The sequence below is a fragment of the Papaver somniferum genome, chromosome 11 (genome assembly GCF_003573695.1).
Source record: "Papaver somniferum cultivar HN1 chromosome 11, ASM357369v1, whole genome shotgun sequence".
Classification (NCBI taxonomy): Eukaryota; Viridiplantae; Streptophyta; class Magnoliopsida; order Ranunculales; family Papaveraceae; genus Papaver; species Papaver somniferum.
This window is the reverse complement of record NC_039368.1, coordinates 25,640,928-25,660,344: the sequence shown is the minus strand read 5'-3', so window position 1 is coordinate 25,660,344 and position 19,417 is coordinate 25,640,928. Positions and strand designations below refer to the sequence as shown.

General features: G+C 35.3%; 1 protein-coding gene across 3 annotated transcripts; it reads left to right on the top strand.

Annotated features, from left to right (window-relative positions):
• The first annotated feature begins 8,092 nt into the window (after positions 1–8,092).
• On the top strand, positions 8,093–18,555 carry LOC113322947 (D-lactate dehydrogenase [cytochrome], mitochondrial-like). Of its 3 annotated transcripts, XM_026571152.1 has the most exons (17): positions 8,093–8,582; positions 8,708–8,808; positions 9,049–9,097; positions 9,344–9,436; positions 9,713–9,827; positions 10,836–10,896; positions 11,395–11,431; positions 11,505–11,566; positions 12,235–12,331; positions 13,266–13,340; positions 14,028–14,136; positions 14,838–14,947; positions 15,772–15,834; positions 16,466–16,545; positions 16,759–16,889; positions 17,608–17,651; positions 18,167–18,555. In XM_026571152.1, the coding sequence occupies exons 1-17, from the start codon at positions 8,199–8,201 to the stop codon at positions 18,284–18,286; spliced, it is 1,731 nt and encodes a 576-aa protein (XP_026426937.1). In that variant the 5' UTR covers positions 8,093–8,198; the 3' UTR covers positions 18,287–18,555. The 3 variants fall into 3 exon arrangements, 2 of the variants coding, with proteins under 2 accessions (XP_026426937.1, XP_026426938.1); XR_003347366.1 differs by lacking the exon at positions 18,167–18,555 and having other exon boundaries at positions 15,772–15,845; positions 17,608–17,631; XM_026571153.1 differs by lacking the exon at positions 11,395–11,431 and having other exon boundaries at positions 10,836–10,891.
• Positions 18,556–19,417: the final 862 nt, after the last annotated feature.

The window sequence follows — 19,417 nt, the reverse complement described above, 5'->3', positions numbered from 1 at the left end:
TCTGCATAAAAACGCCCGATTAGTACGATAAAACAATAATTTAAAATCAAAATTCTGAGAATAATCTCTCTCGTACATGTGTATGTCATTGTAATTCCTCACCTGATTTCTTTTTCAACAGGTATGCCGAGAAAACGAAACTATAGGCTAGGGCGGTCGTAAAGTGCGATCGTAAAGTGCAAATCTAGGAGCCTTATATCTATCGTTTATATATACCTATGTAAATTGGGCGCCACGAAATTTCTTTAATTATTTCGTTTAAATTTGGCGAAAGTTTCCAATGCCAGATTAGTTTATAAAAGTAAGAGATGGAACATTTTGTTCCCAGTTTGGAGAAAGTTTCCAATGAAACACCCGATAAATTTGCGTAAGATCATTTTGTTCTTAATATAAATGGAGATATATATGAATATAGTTTTCTAATAGTCTCCAAGATTTGTTAATGAATATCCAAAAAAAATAATGAAAATCCCTATAATTTATATCATTAGATTTCCTTTAAAAAACAAATATAAGTTGGTAGTATCTTCTGAAATATACTCCCGTATATTTTATTTCTTTTTCTTTACATAATTCCAGAAAATCTCAAAAGATCTTGGCACCTATAAATAACAATTAAAAAGATGGAAAATAATAAGATTAAGTCAGTTTTTATTTTCTTTTTTTGCTATATTTTTAGACATGGAAATCCATAACATTAACCGTGTTTAAAATATTTTCGTTTTTTTTGCGGTTTTAAGAAGCTCGATTTTAATTTTTAGCAAATCTTACGGTTCGAATTTTAGTAAAATCATGTAAATGCGGTGTAAGAATTTTGTTAAAATTCCGACCAATCAGGATCAAGGGTTCTGTCGACTCGCAACACAAAAAGAGGGTGAACGTTATCGTCCAATTTGGAGTATCAGATCGAATCAATTCAATTAGAAATTGACGGCCATGAAATGTAAGGGGGATAACTTGTTTTTCAGCCAATCAAGAGCGAGGGTTTTGTTCATCGGCCAATTGGGGGGAGGTAAGCGCAACTCTCGACGTGGTGTGAGAGATATGGTTGGGTGTTTAGGTTATTGATTCAATTTAGTTAACGCCGTCAATTATCGTTAGCAAGTGTGTTGCACGTGTGACTAACAATCTAGCAAAACATATCTAATGGTCAGATTTAATCTACTGAAATGCATCTGACGGACTGGTGGTGGAGTGAACTTGGCTATGGACTTTTAACAGACACTTAATATGCGTAATTGGAAATGCATGAAGAGGTCATTTTGATGTTTCTTTTTTTATTTTGACACAATAAGAAGGGAGTAAAGAGCCCCCAACCCAAACAAAGGAAAACCAAAAACAAAGAAAAAACAGTCTGTTATGGAGCGCTAGACTGTAACCAAGTACAACCAAAAATACCACTATTGTTAATTAGCAAAAACCGCAGCAAGAGATCCAAACCCAACTGATCTCTCCAACATCTCAAATAAACAACAACCAATATCCCAAATTCAACTCCCTGGAAACCATGATCCAACACAGTAAAAGCCAAACCAGACCTTGCAACTACCAACAGGCTAACCATGTTTATCCCTGAGAATAAGGACACCAGGATCCACACACCACTAAAGTATTCTTCCAAATTAGATTCCTATCTTCTACTTGAAACAATCAATCCCCTAAAATTCCAACAACCAAGCTTAAACAACATTTACTACTAGAGTTTTACCCTTTTTACCTCTAGCATATTTCTTTAAATCTGTACCTATATGATGGATACTCTTCACCACTTGATGCTTCTTTGCATTTAGATCTCTAACCCTAGTACCAACAGAAATTGCACCTTGTTTTTGGGCCACCAGGTTAGGATCCAAATTCTCAGCAGCTAAAGCATTAACAACAGAAGAATTACCTCCTGTATTCACCTCCTCAAAAGCTTTAGAAACTTCCAAAAAGACCTCATAAGCATTCTTAGTATGAATATCAGTCACTACTCCAATACCAGTATTATTTACAGGAAGAGAAGGCCCATGAGCCATATCTCTTTCATCATACATCATCTTTCTACTCTCCATCACCATCTCAATAGTTGAAGGAGTAACATCAGGGATGTCCTGAATCTCTCTATCCTCAGCAATGTGAATTTCCATAACATCTTCAGTAACACCATCCAAATTAGTAGCAGGAATTGAATCTTGTACTTTATATGTATTTTTAACCACCCAAACAGTTTTCTGAGGTAAAGAAGTAGGTTGCGCCTTCTGCTTCTCAACTGGAATGTGTTGTTTAAGAGGACATTTAGCATCTGAATGTCCAAAGTTCTGACATCCAAGACACCTTGGTGGTTTCCAAGAGCACTCCAAAGGTATCTTGAAAGCCTCCTTGCCATCAATCACCACTGGAATCTCACCAGGGAAGCCACAGCTAGTGTCAATCTCCACACAAACCCTAGAAAAAATCATTCTAGATCTCTCAAAGGTTTTCTTATCATTCATCAAAGGAATGCCAAGGTAACTAGCAATAATCCCAATCCCCTTATGGTTCCATATAAACATAGGAATCTTCTTAAGATTGAACCAAACATGAATAGTTTTAAGATCCTTTGCCATTTTTTCAACCATTGGAGACCATGTCCGAATCATAAAAAGTCTACTAGCAATATACACATGACCGATTTCTAGTACTCTTTGTCTATCCTCATCATTACTAAAATCAAACACAAAAGAGGCATCACTATGCAAGGTTATGTGAACCTACCCTTTGAGTTTCCAGAGCCTAAGTAAAATCTTCTTAACAAAATGAAAAGGTAATCGACGACCCACAAAAGCCCCAACAACCAATTTCTCATACTGTCTAATATCATCCTCAAAATCAGCTAAAGAGGAAACAAAATTTTTCTTACCATTAAATAGTTGAGGAGCACGATACTTCAAATCATCACTTTTCATCTGAAGATTCCTTAGATCTTTAGAAACCATTCCTGCCCAAGAAGAAGTTCCACCACCCAAAGAACCAGGAGGATTCCGGTGATCAGACGAACAAGAACCCACAAGTGGAGGAAAGTTCTCCATAAAACTCTTCTTAGCAGACTGTAACGAATCGTCTCCCTGAATAGCATCCTCAGTCACCATGGGAGAAGATGAAAGAGGGTTAAAGGTCGGAGTAGGAGAACCTACGACACCATCAAACGGCGGTGCCATGATATTCGAAGCAGAAGAAGAAGAAAATCGCCAAACCCTAAATCGCCTTGGTCAAACCAGAACGACCAAGGTCCAAGTAATAATGTACTCTTTTGTTGGTCCCTAGGTCATTTTGATGTTTGTTTGTCTCTCTTTATATACTCCTCAACCTGTAAATTTGTATTGGGTAACAATCCAGCTATCTAACACTATTAGGATTCCAAAAAAAACTCGTCAATACATAGTCATTCATCAACAATAGTCAATAACATTAGCACCTCCGCTCACCTATTTCTACATTCTCAAACTGTGTCCAAAACTGAAAAAAATTGATATCCAACTTTCGCAGCAACACTAACCCAAAACCAAAACAAACTCCTACCCATTATTCTCCATCGGACCACCACTAAATGTTTGGACCTTGAATTGGGAATATGAGGAATCTTTTAACATGAGTTGAAGCAGGTGAATCAAAACTTATTCTTCTCTGTAATGATTATTATTATGGTGAGTACTAACGTAATATCATCACAATGCAACTGATAGAACAAATTGATCATTCCCAAATGAATTTCGAGGAGATATTTTCACAGAATTAATGCCGATGATGGTAAATCTGTTGTTGGTGATGCATTTAATTCAACGATGGCGATGAAGACAAGAAGAATATTAACGGAGAAGATGAAGATCTCAAACCAAAAGTAATAATATTAATTAAATCCATTTCGAAGATACTACTGATTATTCACTACCTTCAATTATCTTCTTCAACTTTCTGTGGGCAATAAAAAGTAAGTGCAGTACTAATGTTTAACCTCAGCAATTCCAACCCAAAACAACCATTTACACCGTATATTTCAATCAATTTCTGAAGTTCAATTAAGGCAGACAATTTTTTTTCAAAATCTACTTTTCAGCTAAGAACCCTGGATCGCCAAAGAATGATTATCTGACTCGGGTATACAACAGATATGTCAATGGTAAAGTTAGTACATAAATTAAAACATAAAATTAAAGTGGTCATTTCCGTATTTAACTGAACTTTATAACTGTCAACACGGTCAACCTTAGTCTTGGGACCCAAACTCTAATTTGAAACTTTTCAAGACCCAAACGCAACACTGGTCACTTTTTTGAGACCCAAAGCCAAAATATCCCAAAAAAAAAGTGTATTAAAAAAAGGGAAAAATACATTTTAGTCCAAAAGTACGGTTTAATCAAGCCCGAGTCAACTAGGTACAAATTAGTCCAAAATACGGAAAAGAACACTAATAACCCTCATCATCTACAATTTAGTCCAAATATTTACAGTTTAGTCCACAATGACTTGTGATGATGTCAGCAATTTTAATTAACATAAAAATAATTAAAAAATAATTTATCTTTTGAACCGCTTTTCCAAAATTCGCAAACTTTATATATTCGGAAAGCTCTTTTCGAGCTCGACAAAAAGAGTACCCATATGACCATATAATTTTCATTTTTTAAATATCTTAGTTTACACTGATGTAAGACATATACACATCTACAAAATTCCAGAAAATCCAAAGACAAGATAAGGTGCACCGGTTTCTACACCACATACAACTCCACGTAAGCACCACTAACAAGCATGCTATTCAAATCTAACACAATCCACTTTTTCTGTTGAGCAGTATCCTTCTTATCAATAACCTTAAATGTACCGTATACATGCAATGCAATCCCAACGGAGCCACTGCAAAAGTATTACAAAAAAGATCCCCCCTCAGATTAAGCACAAGGCAGATTGTTTAAGATAAAGAAAACTTAGTGAGACTAATGAAAATGCGCATTAAAACGACCAAAGTAAGGCATGATCAATTCAAACATTATTATCGGTGTAGGAAAATTGTACAAACTCCACGGATATCTGCACGTAAATGTTAAGATCCATCCGAAGTAGAAAGAAAATATGTATACCGGTAAATATTATAGGTACACCAATATGTACACTTATAGAAGGATGGTAACTTAATTTCCAAGAGACATTGTCAAGCTATGTCGGCAACTCTAAAAACCATGCACTGCTAGAATAAAGCATCCTTTATTTCATTTCAAAGATCACTTGGCTTACACAGTATCATTATTCTGAGCAGTATATAAGACTGAACTAAGATTAGACTAAGGAAACCAACATATCAGAACTATGAAACATACCTCTCTTTGTCAGTGAGGATAAATATTCAAGTCAGGTTAGACGTGGAAGCTCACCAATTCTTTGGGAACATTTTCTGTCAAACAAAAGTGGAAATAAATTAGAACATGATTAGAATAGGATACCAAAATAACCTAACAGTATAAATACATATCAAATTATAATTCATACAATTACTACATATCATATTATAATTTATGTAAAGCGGTTAATAAGCTTACGGAATGTTTAAAGAAATACAAAATATAAGATATTAGAGGCTCAGGTTGAACTTGTGACAAAATAATGTCAACTGCATTTTGTAAAATCTTAAAAAAACCAAGAGCTATTCCATGAAAATCAGAATTAGAAACTGCCAAACTAATCCAAAGGAAAGGGCAAGGTGGGAGATCTGTAACTTTAACAAAATCCAAACAACACGACTTTATAGCTCCATAACCTAGATAGGTCACACAAATTCTAAACTAGGAACCACATGTTTAGTACCCCATGCCACACAATATCTTAACGATCAAAAGGTGTACAATTATGTGCACATTAACGAATGGGTGGATAACTATGTACACATTAAAAATCAATATGTGTACAATTATGTACACATAAAGAATCACATGTGTACAACTATATACACATTAACAATCGATAACAAAATGTAACAACATCAATTTAATATTTCATGATCAGCACCTAGACATTGCATCCAATAAACAGGTGTATAACTATGTATACATTAATCTTCAGCATGTATACAACTATGTACACATCACAACACATTTAAGTGGTGTACAAGCATATACACCTCGTATAACTAGGACAAAAGAAAAAACAGTGCACTTTAATGTACACCGCGTATAACTGGTGTACAAGAAAATACACCTATATTGTAGAAACTGCAAGCTCACCAGCAAGTCTATTTTTCTTTCAGTGCTTCACCATCAATCAGTCTCATTCAAAAGGGGAAGGTTGGGCATGTCGTTCTCCATCTCTGGCACTTACAATTAAAGAAAACGGGTAACAATACAAATATGAAAACCAACACATAGAAGAAAAAGTAGAACAACGCATTATCAATTTAACTAGTATATATGAAAATACACATTTATAAAAACCTAACAAAATCTAGCATTCATAATCCAAAATGAAGATTATAATTTTCTTTCTCCATTCATCACCAAGTGAAATTGCGGTGTACAATAATGTGCACATCCTATATGAATGAACAAGTCATTTCCTCTCTTAAGTCATCACCATGAACAAGTGTACAATCAAGTACACCTTGCTGTGTCCTAACAACTTATTAGTCTGTTACCTTTTGTTTCAGGTTGTAAAAAACAAACAATAAGTACAATACTATACTAGATAGAAAATAGTCAGTGAGAAACATAATTTAGAAGAGACCAAATAGACGTTAATGCATGAACTTGAGCGATAATTATTGTCACTATGCAACATCCCAATTAATCTAACTGGAAAAATACAAACATACATCTCAAGTAGCTTCTTCATTTTAGACTATCACATAAAACAAAATCTTCCACAAGAACAATACAACACCGAAATTAAGAAATGCCAAAAGTAAGTACACTAAAAAAAAGAGGTAGAAATGCCAACTCTACCTCTTTAGAGTTGGAATATTTAAAGTGAAATTAATTTCATTTTCTTGTGGAACTAAAGAAAAGGATGGTAAATGTCCTAATTACACTTTGGTGGATGAATTCAGTATGTTGTAAATAAGCTTAGAGAACTAGGAACCATTTACCCATATGGATACTCACATATCAAATACCTAGAAATTGTTACAAACTTAGACTATAAAAAACATGAAAAAAAAGAAGCTTGCAAACACAAAAAGATAAGCTCAATCATATATGATATACAATACTTTCAAAATAGTATTGATATCAGAAACGATTAGCAATCACACAAAAGCTTACATCCAGTGAGACTTATAGAACTTCAAATTAGATATTTACGTTGAATATATGAAAATGAAATTTAGAGGATTCTGAAAGAGAATCTAGATCTAAATAGAGAGATGATGAGACTCAATTTTACATATATTGGCAATTGAAAGATAAATTAACAAAATAGTTGAAAGTACATACAGAACTTACATTTCTTAAACGGTGCAATCAGATCTTCTTCCTTTATCTCTTTCAGTTAGTTGATCGTAACTAAACTCACTCTTGCAATTTATATATCAGCGAAATTAAACAACACCGAAACTCACTCTTGCAATTTATATATCAGCGAAATTAAAAACACCGAGAATCGTAATTTTCCGTAAACGGTATGAAGAATAATTTATGTGAGATAAGATTAAGGGCTAAATGGAATTGAATGAAGTAAATCTAAGATCGAAACTCTAACCTGTAGTACGAATCTTCAGTGAAGAACAACAATACTAATTGCAATCGCCTCTGTGCCAGTCTCTGTCTCTCCCTCTCAAAAAAAACTAAAAATAAATCTTAAATGTGAAAAATGAATATCGAAACACAGAAAGGGTGATGAGGGTAATAAGAAAAAAATCTATTTTTTAGATGGGCAGAAATTTGGACTAACTCGTCCCTATTTGGACTAAACTGTTGGACATGAGGATTTTTTGGACTAGAGAGTACTAGTCTTCTGATGAGTGGACTAAAGCGTCCTAAGCCCAATAACTTTGGGGCTAAACGTCGGTTTCTACTCAAAAAAAGAGTACTAGGAGTTTTGATAAAATTTCGTGCAAGTGCCTATCCAGATGACGCCTAACGTTAATCCAAATAACGCCCTGGAAGTCTACACAAAATTGGTATTATCACAAGCGAAATAACCCGAAAGAAAAATCATTTCTGTCCCTGAAAATTCGAGTCTCTCATTTTTCCATGGCGTTTCCTTCTTGGTTCACTCGGTTTAATTCTAAACAAATTTATAGATCTCTTCGAACTACAACATCATCTTTCAACAACACTTATTCTCACATCTCTCAAACCCCATCAACATCATCTTCTACTTCCACTATAGAGAAGATTATTAGTACTGAAGGAAACAAACAGTACTTTTCATGGTTGTCTTCTTTACTTCCTCTTGCACTCACATTTTCTGCTGGATTATGTTCCTTAGATTCTCGGAGAAATATTTCTGTTTGTGATTCTAATGTCACTGATGGTGTTCGTTATGGAGGCAAAGGGAGTACCGAACATGTTGTTGGGGGTAATTCTAAGGAGATTCCTCAAGAGCTTATCAAAGAATTGGAATCTATCTGTCAAGTAATTACATTACACTATTAGATTTTAAATTGAATTATTCTACTTTCCTGGACATATATAATTTTTCGTTTAGGGTTTTTGGATTTGTATGGATGAATATAGTGTGTTGATTTGTAATTGTACAGGATAATATGACAAGGGATTATGAAGAGAGATATTTCCATGGAAAACCACAGAACAGCTTTCACAAAGCTCTAAATATCCCGGATATTGTTGTTTTTCCAAGGTGTTAGTGGATTCTTTCATTTTGGGTATGCTGTAGTACTAATTATTTAGTTGCTAGCTTGAAAAAACTGCAGTTCTTTTTAAGGCTTTTAGGGTTTTGGCTGGATATAATTATAGGAATAATTCAAAAAATTGATAGATTGTTATTTGTACCTCTTGCCTGAGCTTCAGTTCTGATTATGGAACTGAAAAGATTGTTGCGTCTATTGTCCATTTGCATTGACTTATATTCTATTTGCAGGTCTGAAGAGGAAGTTTCCAAGATAGTTGTATCTTGCAACAATCATAAGGTTCTGGTCTTTACCTTCCGAATGAACAAATAAGAATTTCTTGCATGTAATCACTACTTCAAGAACACTAAAAGTTCACCAATCATATAAACAGCATATTGTCTCATGTTAAAAGGGTACGAATTATTTGTCATTGTAGTTCGTATTTGTTACTAGGGAGTGAACTACTAATTCACTATCGTCCTGGTGTATGGATAAAAAATGCCATCTCAAGTTCTAGCTGAATTGTCTATCTTTTTCAAGCAGGTTCCTATCATACCATATGGTGGAGCTACGTCAATTGAGGGTCATACCTTGTCACCTAATGGGGGTGTATGCATTGACATGACACTAATGAAAGTAAGTGATTGCACTTTCATTACAAATTCCCTCAGAATGTTTTAACTAATTTTTATTTGCCTTTTTCAAATTTTTTATACTGGCATTTAGCTTCTTCAAAAGCAAGAATTGTTTGATAGATGGCATCAGTTTTTGCTTTTTAAGTCATTTACATAAGTTGATATTTCGTTAGTTACTACTTTGAAACTGAGTATGATTGTGCCATCGGGATTGCAATACATAGTCATGAGTGATCCTCTCTCTCATATGCCTCTTTTGAATTTTTTATGACTACAGAATGTTAAATCGTTAAATATAGAGGATATGGATGTTGTGGTTGAGCCTGGAATTGGATGGATGGAGCTCAATGAATATCTGGAGCCTTATGGTCTGTTTTTCCCCCTCGATCCAGGTGAGTTTCTTAACTACACTTCATCATAGGATTTCATATAGAAAAAAGAAAGAAAGGGTTGGTCAAATCTCAATATTGTATAGTGGTATACCTGATGAATCAACAAAGAGAGTTCCAAATTATGTTATAGTTGAACAAAGCTTAGTGCATGTTTGAAAATGAAATATGGTACGTTCATTCCTGATCCTAGAGAAGTGATCATGTATCTTATTTTGTTATATTAAAAAGATAAACAACACGTAGGAGCAAAAAGGAAATCGGCTATTCCCCTATCTTGTTTCCTAGGAATTTTATGCTTCATGTTGTTTTCATCCATCTCAAAATCAGTTCACCTGTTTTAGTTTCAAATGCCAAAATTCTTCATTGTTGTCACTACATCGGCGGGTGAGGAAATGGAGAGGTTGTCGTGGCTCTTGAGTTTGTTCATATCCTGTTGGGGTACAGAATTCAAAATAGAAAAGAGGAGAAACACTTCGCTCTGTAGTGAGACCCACCATATAACATTCTCACTTTGGGGACCACCCTGAACTTATACCCAGTAAAGAGTTAGTTCTATATTATAGGTAAAAAAATTCTTTTAACTATTATTTCTAGTTTCCTATTAATCCTTGACGGGGTTATATATTTTAGAGTAGGTTGTCTCACCAAAATCATCCTTTCGTGATTACCCTGTGGTTCCTAAACAATTACTGTCTTTCCTTTGTAAAGTGTTGCGACGTTTGATATATACTGTTCTCTTTCTCAATTTCCGTGAATGCCATTAGGCCATTACAGCCTTAGTATGGTGAGCTTATGCCATCTGGATTTGCTTTGCTTGCATCAATCTAAGATGTCATGTTAAAATAAGAGCACTTCTAGTTTCCATGATCAGTTTTTTCGACTTGAAGGTGCTGTATTCATTGCACTCTTCATAACTAGCCATTTAGGTTTTCGTTTTATCATTGTCTTTGGAACAGTGAATCAGTTGCGTTATGTTTGATCTCTTTTATTCTATTTGATTATGAGCAGGACCTGGTGCAACCATCGGTGGCATGTGTGCTACACGTTGCTCTGGCTCTTTAGCTGTAAGGTATATTAAGTACTCCTAAGTCTATCATTTAAGTTAAACGAGAAAAGCCATGGATACTTCTGAGGAGTGTGCTGATGTAGAAATCTTTGACATTAATCACATTCGTTAATCTTACCCTTTCTCTTGTCAAATTGGGTCAGCTACTTTGATAATCTAGGATTAAAATCTTACTTTATAGTCTTACAAAACATTAACACTGCATACCCTATTTTGAAGCCTCATAGCAGCTGAAGTATGTTGAAACACCTGAAATCTAATGAAATGGATTCTCGACATACTGATTACTTCTTCAGTAAATTAGTAACCCATACAGAACTCTGAACTTATGAACCTAATGAGACTTATCACTTTTTTTTTTGTTTGGTTGATTTCATTTGTAGGGGTTTAACATATGAAGATCAAATCAAATCTTTGGTTTTAGTTTAGAGAAGTACCATTTGAACCATTGTCGTATTTTAAATTAGTTGGATTTATTGATGTAGTTTTCTCAGTTTGTAGGTATGGGACTATGCGCGATAATGTCATAAGTCTTAAGGTTCGGGAGTTCCTCCTTTAGTTCCCTCTGCTATTGGTCCAGCCACTTTTTAATTTGTGGTTCTTTTTTTTAGGTAGTCCTTGCTAACGGGGATGTGGTGAAGACCGGAAACCGGGCTCGGAAGAGCGCTGCAGGGTATGTTATTATATCTTTATGTTACTTTCTTCTATATTATTGTTTAACAAGTTGTAAGATATAATCCTAAAACAGACGGTGTTATTTCATTAATGGCCTCCACACTTTATACTTTAATTTTCAGTAATTCATTATACAAAGTATTGGGCCTTGTTTTTGTCTTTAAAAGTTTGCTCCAAAGTTGGCGTAATTAGGTTATATGCTATAGTAACACAAGTTTTTATATGGTCAGGGACCTTAAGGTCCCAGTGGACAACTCCTACCCATTTATGACCGTTAGGATTTCCTAATCTTATGCTGGAAACGTTGGTCTCGGTGTCTGAAAACCGCTCGAAATCAGGGTTGGTCTTGGATGAGCCCTCTGGCTATCCTACCTATATTGGCACGATAGTGTCATCTGTGTAGGGAATCTAGCGTAATGATTGCTGTGGTAAGTAATTTTCTTCTCCTACTCCTGTTGGCCATTAGTTCTTCCGTTGACATGACATTACTGCAAGTCTGCAAGACAATCTTGAATTTTTGCTGGAATCAAATAAAATGCTTCTCGTGTACTATTATCTCTTTCAGATTTGTAAACCACCTGTTCTTCTAGTATGCTGGTTCATGTATTTTTCAGGAAGCTGATTTTAGATATAAATTGCTTACCTTTGAAGCTTATGTGTGTTTAGGTACGATTTAACTCGCTTAATTATTGGAAGTGAAGGAACCTTGGGCGTGATAACGGAGGTTACTCTAAAACTACAAAAGATCCCTCAGCACTCAGTGGTACCTTCCTCTCTCCTAGTTTGCACTATTTGGCGGGTTTGCTTCCCTATCATTTTGAGGTTAGGTACTTGCATCTATTTCCTAACCTATTATATTCCAAAATTGGCGATGAAGCTCCATATTCCTGAAGTTCAAAATTGATGGTAATTATGGAAAACATTAGGCAGACTTCTTGGTAATTACGGAAAACGTCTCCGCATGCTTCCCTATCGGTATTATGTATTTATATTGTAATGAAGGGAAACTATGAATCCCAGAAGGCAGGCTTCTTGAAGAGATCAGTGACTGTATACGTGAAGCTTAAATGCATGTTGAGGTGTCCGCTTAAGTTCTTTTCAGGAGATTCTTAAGAGATTTCATGTTCTTTTAATATTGCACTCTTGACTAGCGACCTGCACATTTTCTCTATCTGGAGAAGTGTTTTCATATCAAGCTACAAATGCCTGTTAGGAGTGTAAGATAACTTTTCATTGTATTAGCGCTTTCTTCATTATCCCGTGTGGGTAGTAGTTGATCTGTTACGATTAAGATTCCGTCTTGTGGTCGACACAATTTAGTGGTGCAGCATTGTAAGCTGCACATCGTGGACTTATTTACTTCTATTACACCACAGATGGCTTTATTTACTTCTAATTCTTTTTGGACCTCTAGCTCTAGCATTGCATCCATTAGCATCTGGACTCCAAAGTCTGTCATGAATAGCAAATATATGCAACCTTGGATGACCATGAACATTTAGAACCTCCAAGTTGATTTCCCCGTCCGATGTTGGTTCGATTTTTTTAATTAAATAGCTGCTTAAGACAGTCCCATGCAAAAATGTCGGATGGTCTTTTCATGATTGCTAAATTCTCCAATTGATGTCTTCTTGCTGCCTATGTTTCACATATGCTAATAATTTCGCCCTTCACCTCATGATTCAATATTATTTCAGGTTGCAATGTGCAATTTTCCAACTGTTAAGGATGCAGCTGATGTTGCCATAGCTACTATGCTATCTGGGATACAGGTAAAGTGTTAGCTTTAACTCTCAACTCTCGAGAACCATTTTTTCCCTTCTTCTTCCTAGCTAGAGACCTGTTGCCCAAGTTGATTCTTAGGCGGTACTGGGCTCAAAGAGTTTGAGAGTCCAGGGCTGACCAAATGTTTCATTCTTGTAAATACTTCAAGTAGGCACTGATATCGCATGTCTATATCTGCCGTAATATGTTTTCTGTCACTTGAATCGGGAATCAAAGAGAGCTAGCAATACCTGTGTGTTTATCTAGATAAAAGTTTTCCAGCTCATATACAAAAATACGAGGTATTAATGCACATACGAAACTTGGATTTCTTTTTAGCGATCGAGGTAGGGGTTTTCTATCTAATACAAATCAAAATTAATGCAATAAAAATGTAGTGTTAGTTGTAAGTTTGTATTAGCAGTAAACCTCTACCTTGATCGCTTAAGGAACCTAAGTTGTCTATAAATCGTTTATGCATATGGTCGGAAACTTCTGTTGAAGCAATGTAATTTGTTGATCTTCGAAATAATTTAGCATGCATCAGCCCATATCCACAATGCACATTCCCAAGTGTCGGTTTGGTCCTTCAGCCCATATCCAAAAATACGGGGTATACAAGGATTTTGTTGATTTATTATGTTCTTGGATTACATGGGCACATGTTACTGATTTGGCTGCTTTGCTTGTGGTAGGTGTCTAGAGTAGAGCTCTTGGATGAGGTTCAAGTGAAGGCCATCAATCTGGCAAATGGGAAAAATCTGCCAGAGCTTCCAACTCTGATGTTTGAATTTATAGGCACAGGTACGAGATGGTTAGTTACATAGACGTTTTCGAATTGCATATATTATTTGTTAGTTTTCTTAGTCCAAATTGACTCAACCAGATTACCAGAATTTCAGATCCTTCTGAATCATTTTACTGCTGCTCGCATATCGTAAATTTTCATGATTCAGTATTAAGTGGTATTTGTGAATGTGTTTTTTGTGTGCAAGACAATAATGTTTTATAGGGGTTATCTTTCTGTTCCATTTTCTACAGTGTGTTGCACGACTTATGTTCTGTGACTCCTACAGTCCAACTTATTTAAACAATATTCACTCGAACGTCCTTTATTTTTACCCTTTTAAGGATATATATGTATATATCTGTGTGTGTGAAGTATGTCAATGTTTCTAATGTTGGAAGAAACTAGATCTCATGTGATGAAAATAATAAAATCAAGACGATTGTGAAATCAGTTGTATTTTTTTGACGAATATCTAATAATGTATCTCGTATTGGGTGGTTCGAAGTAGGTTGTTTACTTAATCCTTCAAAGATGGTTTATCGAATATTTCTTCCTTCACGTAAGTTTTAGTTCATATTTGCACGTAGCTCATTTTTGCTGGTGATTGCATCTGTTCGATGCATAAAATCTTTCATCCCATACACAAAATTTTCTTCTGTCACTTTCTCCAGTCATTAAATTTGCTTATCGGTTTTACTTGTTTTATTTTTTCCAGAGGCATATTCTCGTGAGCAAACACTTATTGTTCAAAAGCTTGTTTCGGAGCACAATGGCTCTGATTTTGTTTTTTCTGAAGAACCTGAAGCAAAGAAGGAACTTTGGAAGGTAGATATTACAATTTACTAATACATGCAAATGCTTAATTCTATTCTGTACTGACTTAAGACTTACCCGTTCATTCCCATAACATTACCATGTGGTGTTACTTGTTGATTATTTGTCGTCCAGAATGATCATATCTAGTCAGCGTAATTAGGGCCAGCCAGTCAGATAACAAGTAGCCTGAAATATGAAGCTCTTACTCCCACAAAAAAGGCTGGAGGTACCTATATTTCTTTAGCTTCACGAATTAAGCTGCAAGCCTGGTAAACCACAATGAGCAAGATATACCATTATCCACTTAGGTTCAACAGACTAGAATCTGGGTGAGAGAGCAATACTAAAAGTTGAAGCATCTTTTGCATCATATGAGTTATCGACGTTTCATATCTATCGCATAAACAATAAAATCATACCATTCTTAAGGATGCAAGTGTTTTCTTACACACTATGAAACCAGCATTGCATCAAGTTTCCAACAGAAAGACTTTATGCATCATGCAAATCACGATGGGCACGTTGACTGACAAGAAATGAAAACGGCTCTTCTGTGACAAGAAAAACATGTTCCCTTGTCTTCACAAGCAAATAACTGGCAGCTTTCCCGTTAAGAAAACTAGTATCAGTTAGCCTCAGTTTTAGCTACCGAAATAACGAATAGACTTCCGAAAGTCTGACAGACGAGCAGCCGAGTATCAATGACGTATAACAACTGCTAACCTTCTGAATGCTCGCTTTGATAGAATAATCAAATGATTAGTTATTACATTCACCTGAGATACACTGTATTTCTTACAAGTTATCTAATATGGTGATTCTTTTGCATTTAGATAAGGAAGGAAGCTCTCTGGGCCCTTTTTGCAATGGAACCTGATTTTGAAGCAATGATCTCGGTCAGTTTAAAGTAATCCAGTTTTCTCAATCAAATGTTGTTGGTATTTTATCTTCCTTGAAAATGATGCTGGCAAATTTGCATTTTGAGATTTCATATTCCCGTCTCAGAACTACCTCAGTTAATCATATGCTTTTTCTATCAAAAAAATAAATAAATATCATATGCTTACTCTAGGTTATTTACCAGATTAAGAACATTACTCATGATTGCACTTAACTTTTATGTTTTCTGATTTGTGGTTCTATGTTTTTAGTCTTTCTATAAGCTTGAAATGACAAAAGACGCCAGGTGCCTAGTTTTCTGTTGGTTTTAACTACTTTGTAAATCCTTTCTTTTACCTTGTTGCTAGATTATTTAGTCCTTTATTTATTTGTTTAATGGGTTCGACCAGCATATACCATCTATCCGCATGCACTCGTTTCTTTTGATGTGCATTTTTTGCCTTATATATTATATATATATATATATATATATATATATATATATATATATATATATATATAATAATAAAAGGATGCTTAAAAGCAAAATGCAAAAACTGATTAAGATTATAGCATGTGATTCCAAGGGTTGGATGTTGATATGCTAAACTATTTTTTTTTCTTCTAATTGTTTCTTATTTCTTGCAGGACGTGTGTGTTCCCTTGTCACGGCTTGCGGAATTAATATCACTGAGTAAAAAGGAGATTGATGCGTCACCATTGGTGTGGTATGCCAGTTTCTTGTGAATATGTATTACACTTGTGGTACTGAACAATTGAATTAAAAGTTTTTAACTATTGTACATAATTATCTACGAACAAGGGGAAGATCTCGAGTTGGAGGCCGGTGTTTGTTCTTAGGGTAATTATCTATGTTGCTTATTCCAATTTCCAAATATTGACCGCTTTGATTTTCTGTCTCCTGTTGTTTGAAATATCAGCACGGTTATTGCTCATGCTGGTGACGGTAACATGCATGCTCTGATTCTGTTTGATCCTGATAAAGAAGAGCAAAGACGGGAAGCAGAAAAACTAAACCAGTTGATGGTCTATAATGCCTTGGAAATGCAAGGTACGGGATAAGTTTTCCACGTTTCTTTTGGACATAATAATAGTGTTTCTCGAATCTCTTTCAATCTTCTCAGCAACCACGTTTGGTGTAAAATATTCTTAGTTACAGACGAGAGTTATTAATATATATAATCAATTAAAATGAAAATTAAAAAAGATCATATGCATACCTCGATTTTGCAGTATATTTTTTTGTAGGGGTTTCTACTTTAAGTAATCACTCACCTGAATGGAAAATATATATGAAGGAAAGTTTGATATGTAACTAGACTGTTTTTGTTTGTGCTTTGATCAACATGCTTTCATTCCAACCTAGTGTAGTTACAGCCAACAGTTCCATTGCAGGTCTTCTTAAATGTATAGACATTTGTGCACCCGCATAAGAATTTGACCATGAACTATTTTTAGGTCTGGGGATTTATAGCATAGCCACTTGATGCAGTCATGCGTGTGCCTTAAATTCTTAAGTAGCAGCAAGCTTCCATCTAATTCTCATACTCGAGGCTCACCTACCCATGCCTGCCCTGCCTATTGGTTTTGAATTATATTGTACCGGCTATAAACTGTTGACTCATATGAGTCACAATGTTACGCGTTTGAGTTTGTTGTAAAGTCTTAGCTATTCTATGCACTACAATTAATTTAGGTCCTGAAAAATGTCTTCAAAGTGTCCTTATTCTATAGTAATGTAGCATGCTTACTATCTGCTATTTTAACAGGGACTTGTACCGGAGAGCATGGTGTTGGCACTGGAAAAATGAAGGTATATATTTTTTATGTTTGCCTGAAAGTCGTAGATACCTTTTGAAGCTAGTCCTCTTGAAAACATGCAATTTATAGGGTTAAGTTCTAGTTTCAACATAGTGTTAACTATATCTACCCCAGTCAATTCACCATATAGGATTGCCTAAGATTATTTAACAAAATATATTTGCAAGTTAAATAAAGGAGAAGAAACAAAAAATAGAGGGTGACAGTAGTACCATTTTTGTTATCCTTCTTATGTAATATCGAAAGTGCGGACATACATGTTAAAATGGCCAAGAACATTTGAAACTTTCAGCCATAGGACAGGTGACCTTTGATATAATCAATAGTGTCAGTGGTCTTAACATTGGTTGATTAACAAATGCTTCCAACTGATCTGAGGATCCAGAAGTTGCATTGGTGTATGCTATTTTTGACTCTTACATGATTTACTATTGCAGATCAAGATTCTACATCTATCTGTTAAAATATAATTGAAATGTTAAGAAGATTGTTTCTATATATTTGCAGTATCTTGAGAAAGAGCTTGGCATTGAGGCGTTACAGACGATGAAAAAAATTAAGTCAGTTTTAGATCCGAACAATATCATGAATCCAGGAAAAATCATTCCTCCACATGTTTGTTTCTAAGCTCTTGGCCAGACAGATACTACATTTCGGAGCGCAATGCAAGAATTAGATCTTCATTTGTCCGCCATGTTGTCTGTCCCCGCTGAAAATGGTATCCATTTGTCCTTTTTTTTATTTTTTATTTTAAATACGTCGATTATTTCCAGTAAAGACGGCTATATGTATCTATCGGTATGTAATTTACACAAAAATAATTTCCCCCTTGTTTCATCTAATCTAACCAATATAAAGAAGAGGGAGGGTCCCCTCACACTTCTATATTTACACTATCTCACACTTTAGAAACTATTTTTCGTATAAAAACCGGTAGCGTATTTGACGTTAATATTTTAGGTATATGTTTGTCATACAAAGCGCTACATACCCACAAAAAATGAGCAAATTCCGAAACATATAGTGTCACCATCTACCAAAGCAGCCTATGGACTTGAGTAAACTCAGCTCAAGAATGTACGGCAATGGAAGAGATTTGTCAGAAACAACCAAAGCACTGAATCTACAATGGAAGAGATTTGTCAGAAACAACCAAACCACTGAATCTACATAAACTCTCATCCATAGTGGCAGTAAGAAAATCCCAGAACCTATGTACTGTGACCCACCACTCAAGCAATTGTGCCGTAACACTTGGAGAGGCTGAGGTGACTTGCCTTAAAGGTGTTACGGCAGAGGCGACTTGCCTTAAAAAGTCGCAGGGTCGATGTTAATACAATCCTGGAACTGTCATGGACTAGGGAACGAGATGTCATGGACTAGGGAACGAGAAGACAGTTCTAACATTAAACTCGTTCCTTTGTAGTTGTAATTCCTCGATACTGTTCTTATCAGAAACAAAACTAAATGAGACAAACAGTATTAGGGTTTGCAGTTCTTTGAAGTTTATGCTTTTTGTTTATGTTCATGTAAATGGTAGAAGTGGAGGACTTGCACTACTTTGGCAAGATTCAGTTGACTTATCAGTGATTTCTAAATCTCAAAATAGTATTCATTGTGTTATTGAGTCCAAGCTATCAATGCCAAAATGGGAGTTGTTATGTGTCTACGGCCTCCCTGCACACCCTCAAAGAAATGGGTTCTGGAGACATATGAATACCACAATAGAAGGGATAGAAGGTGCTTATGCATGATTGG

Coding starts and splice junctions, on each gene's coding strand:
- LOC113322947 (XM_026571152.1), top strand. CDS start 8,199: ATGGCGTTTCCTTCTTGGTTCACTCGGTTTAATTCTAAACAAATTTAT. Junction 8,583..8,707: donor AATTGGAATCTATCTGTCAA/GTAATTACATTA, acceptor GTAATTGTACAG/GATAATATGACAAGGGATTA. Junction 11,432..11,504: donor ATAATGTCATAAGTCTTAAG/GTTCGGGAGTTC, acceptor TCTTTTTTTTAG/GTAGTCCTTGCTAACGGGGA.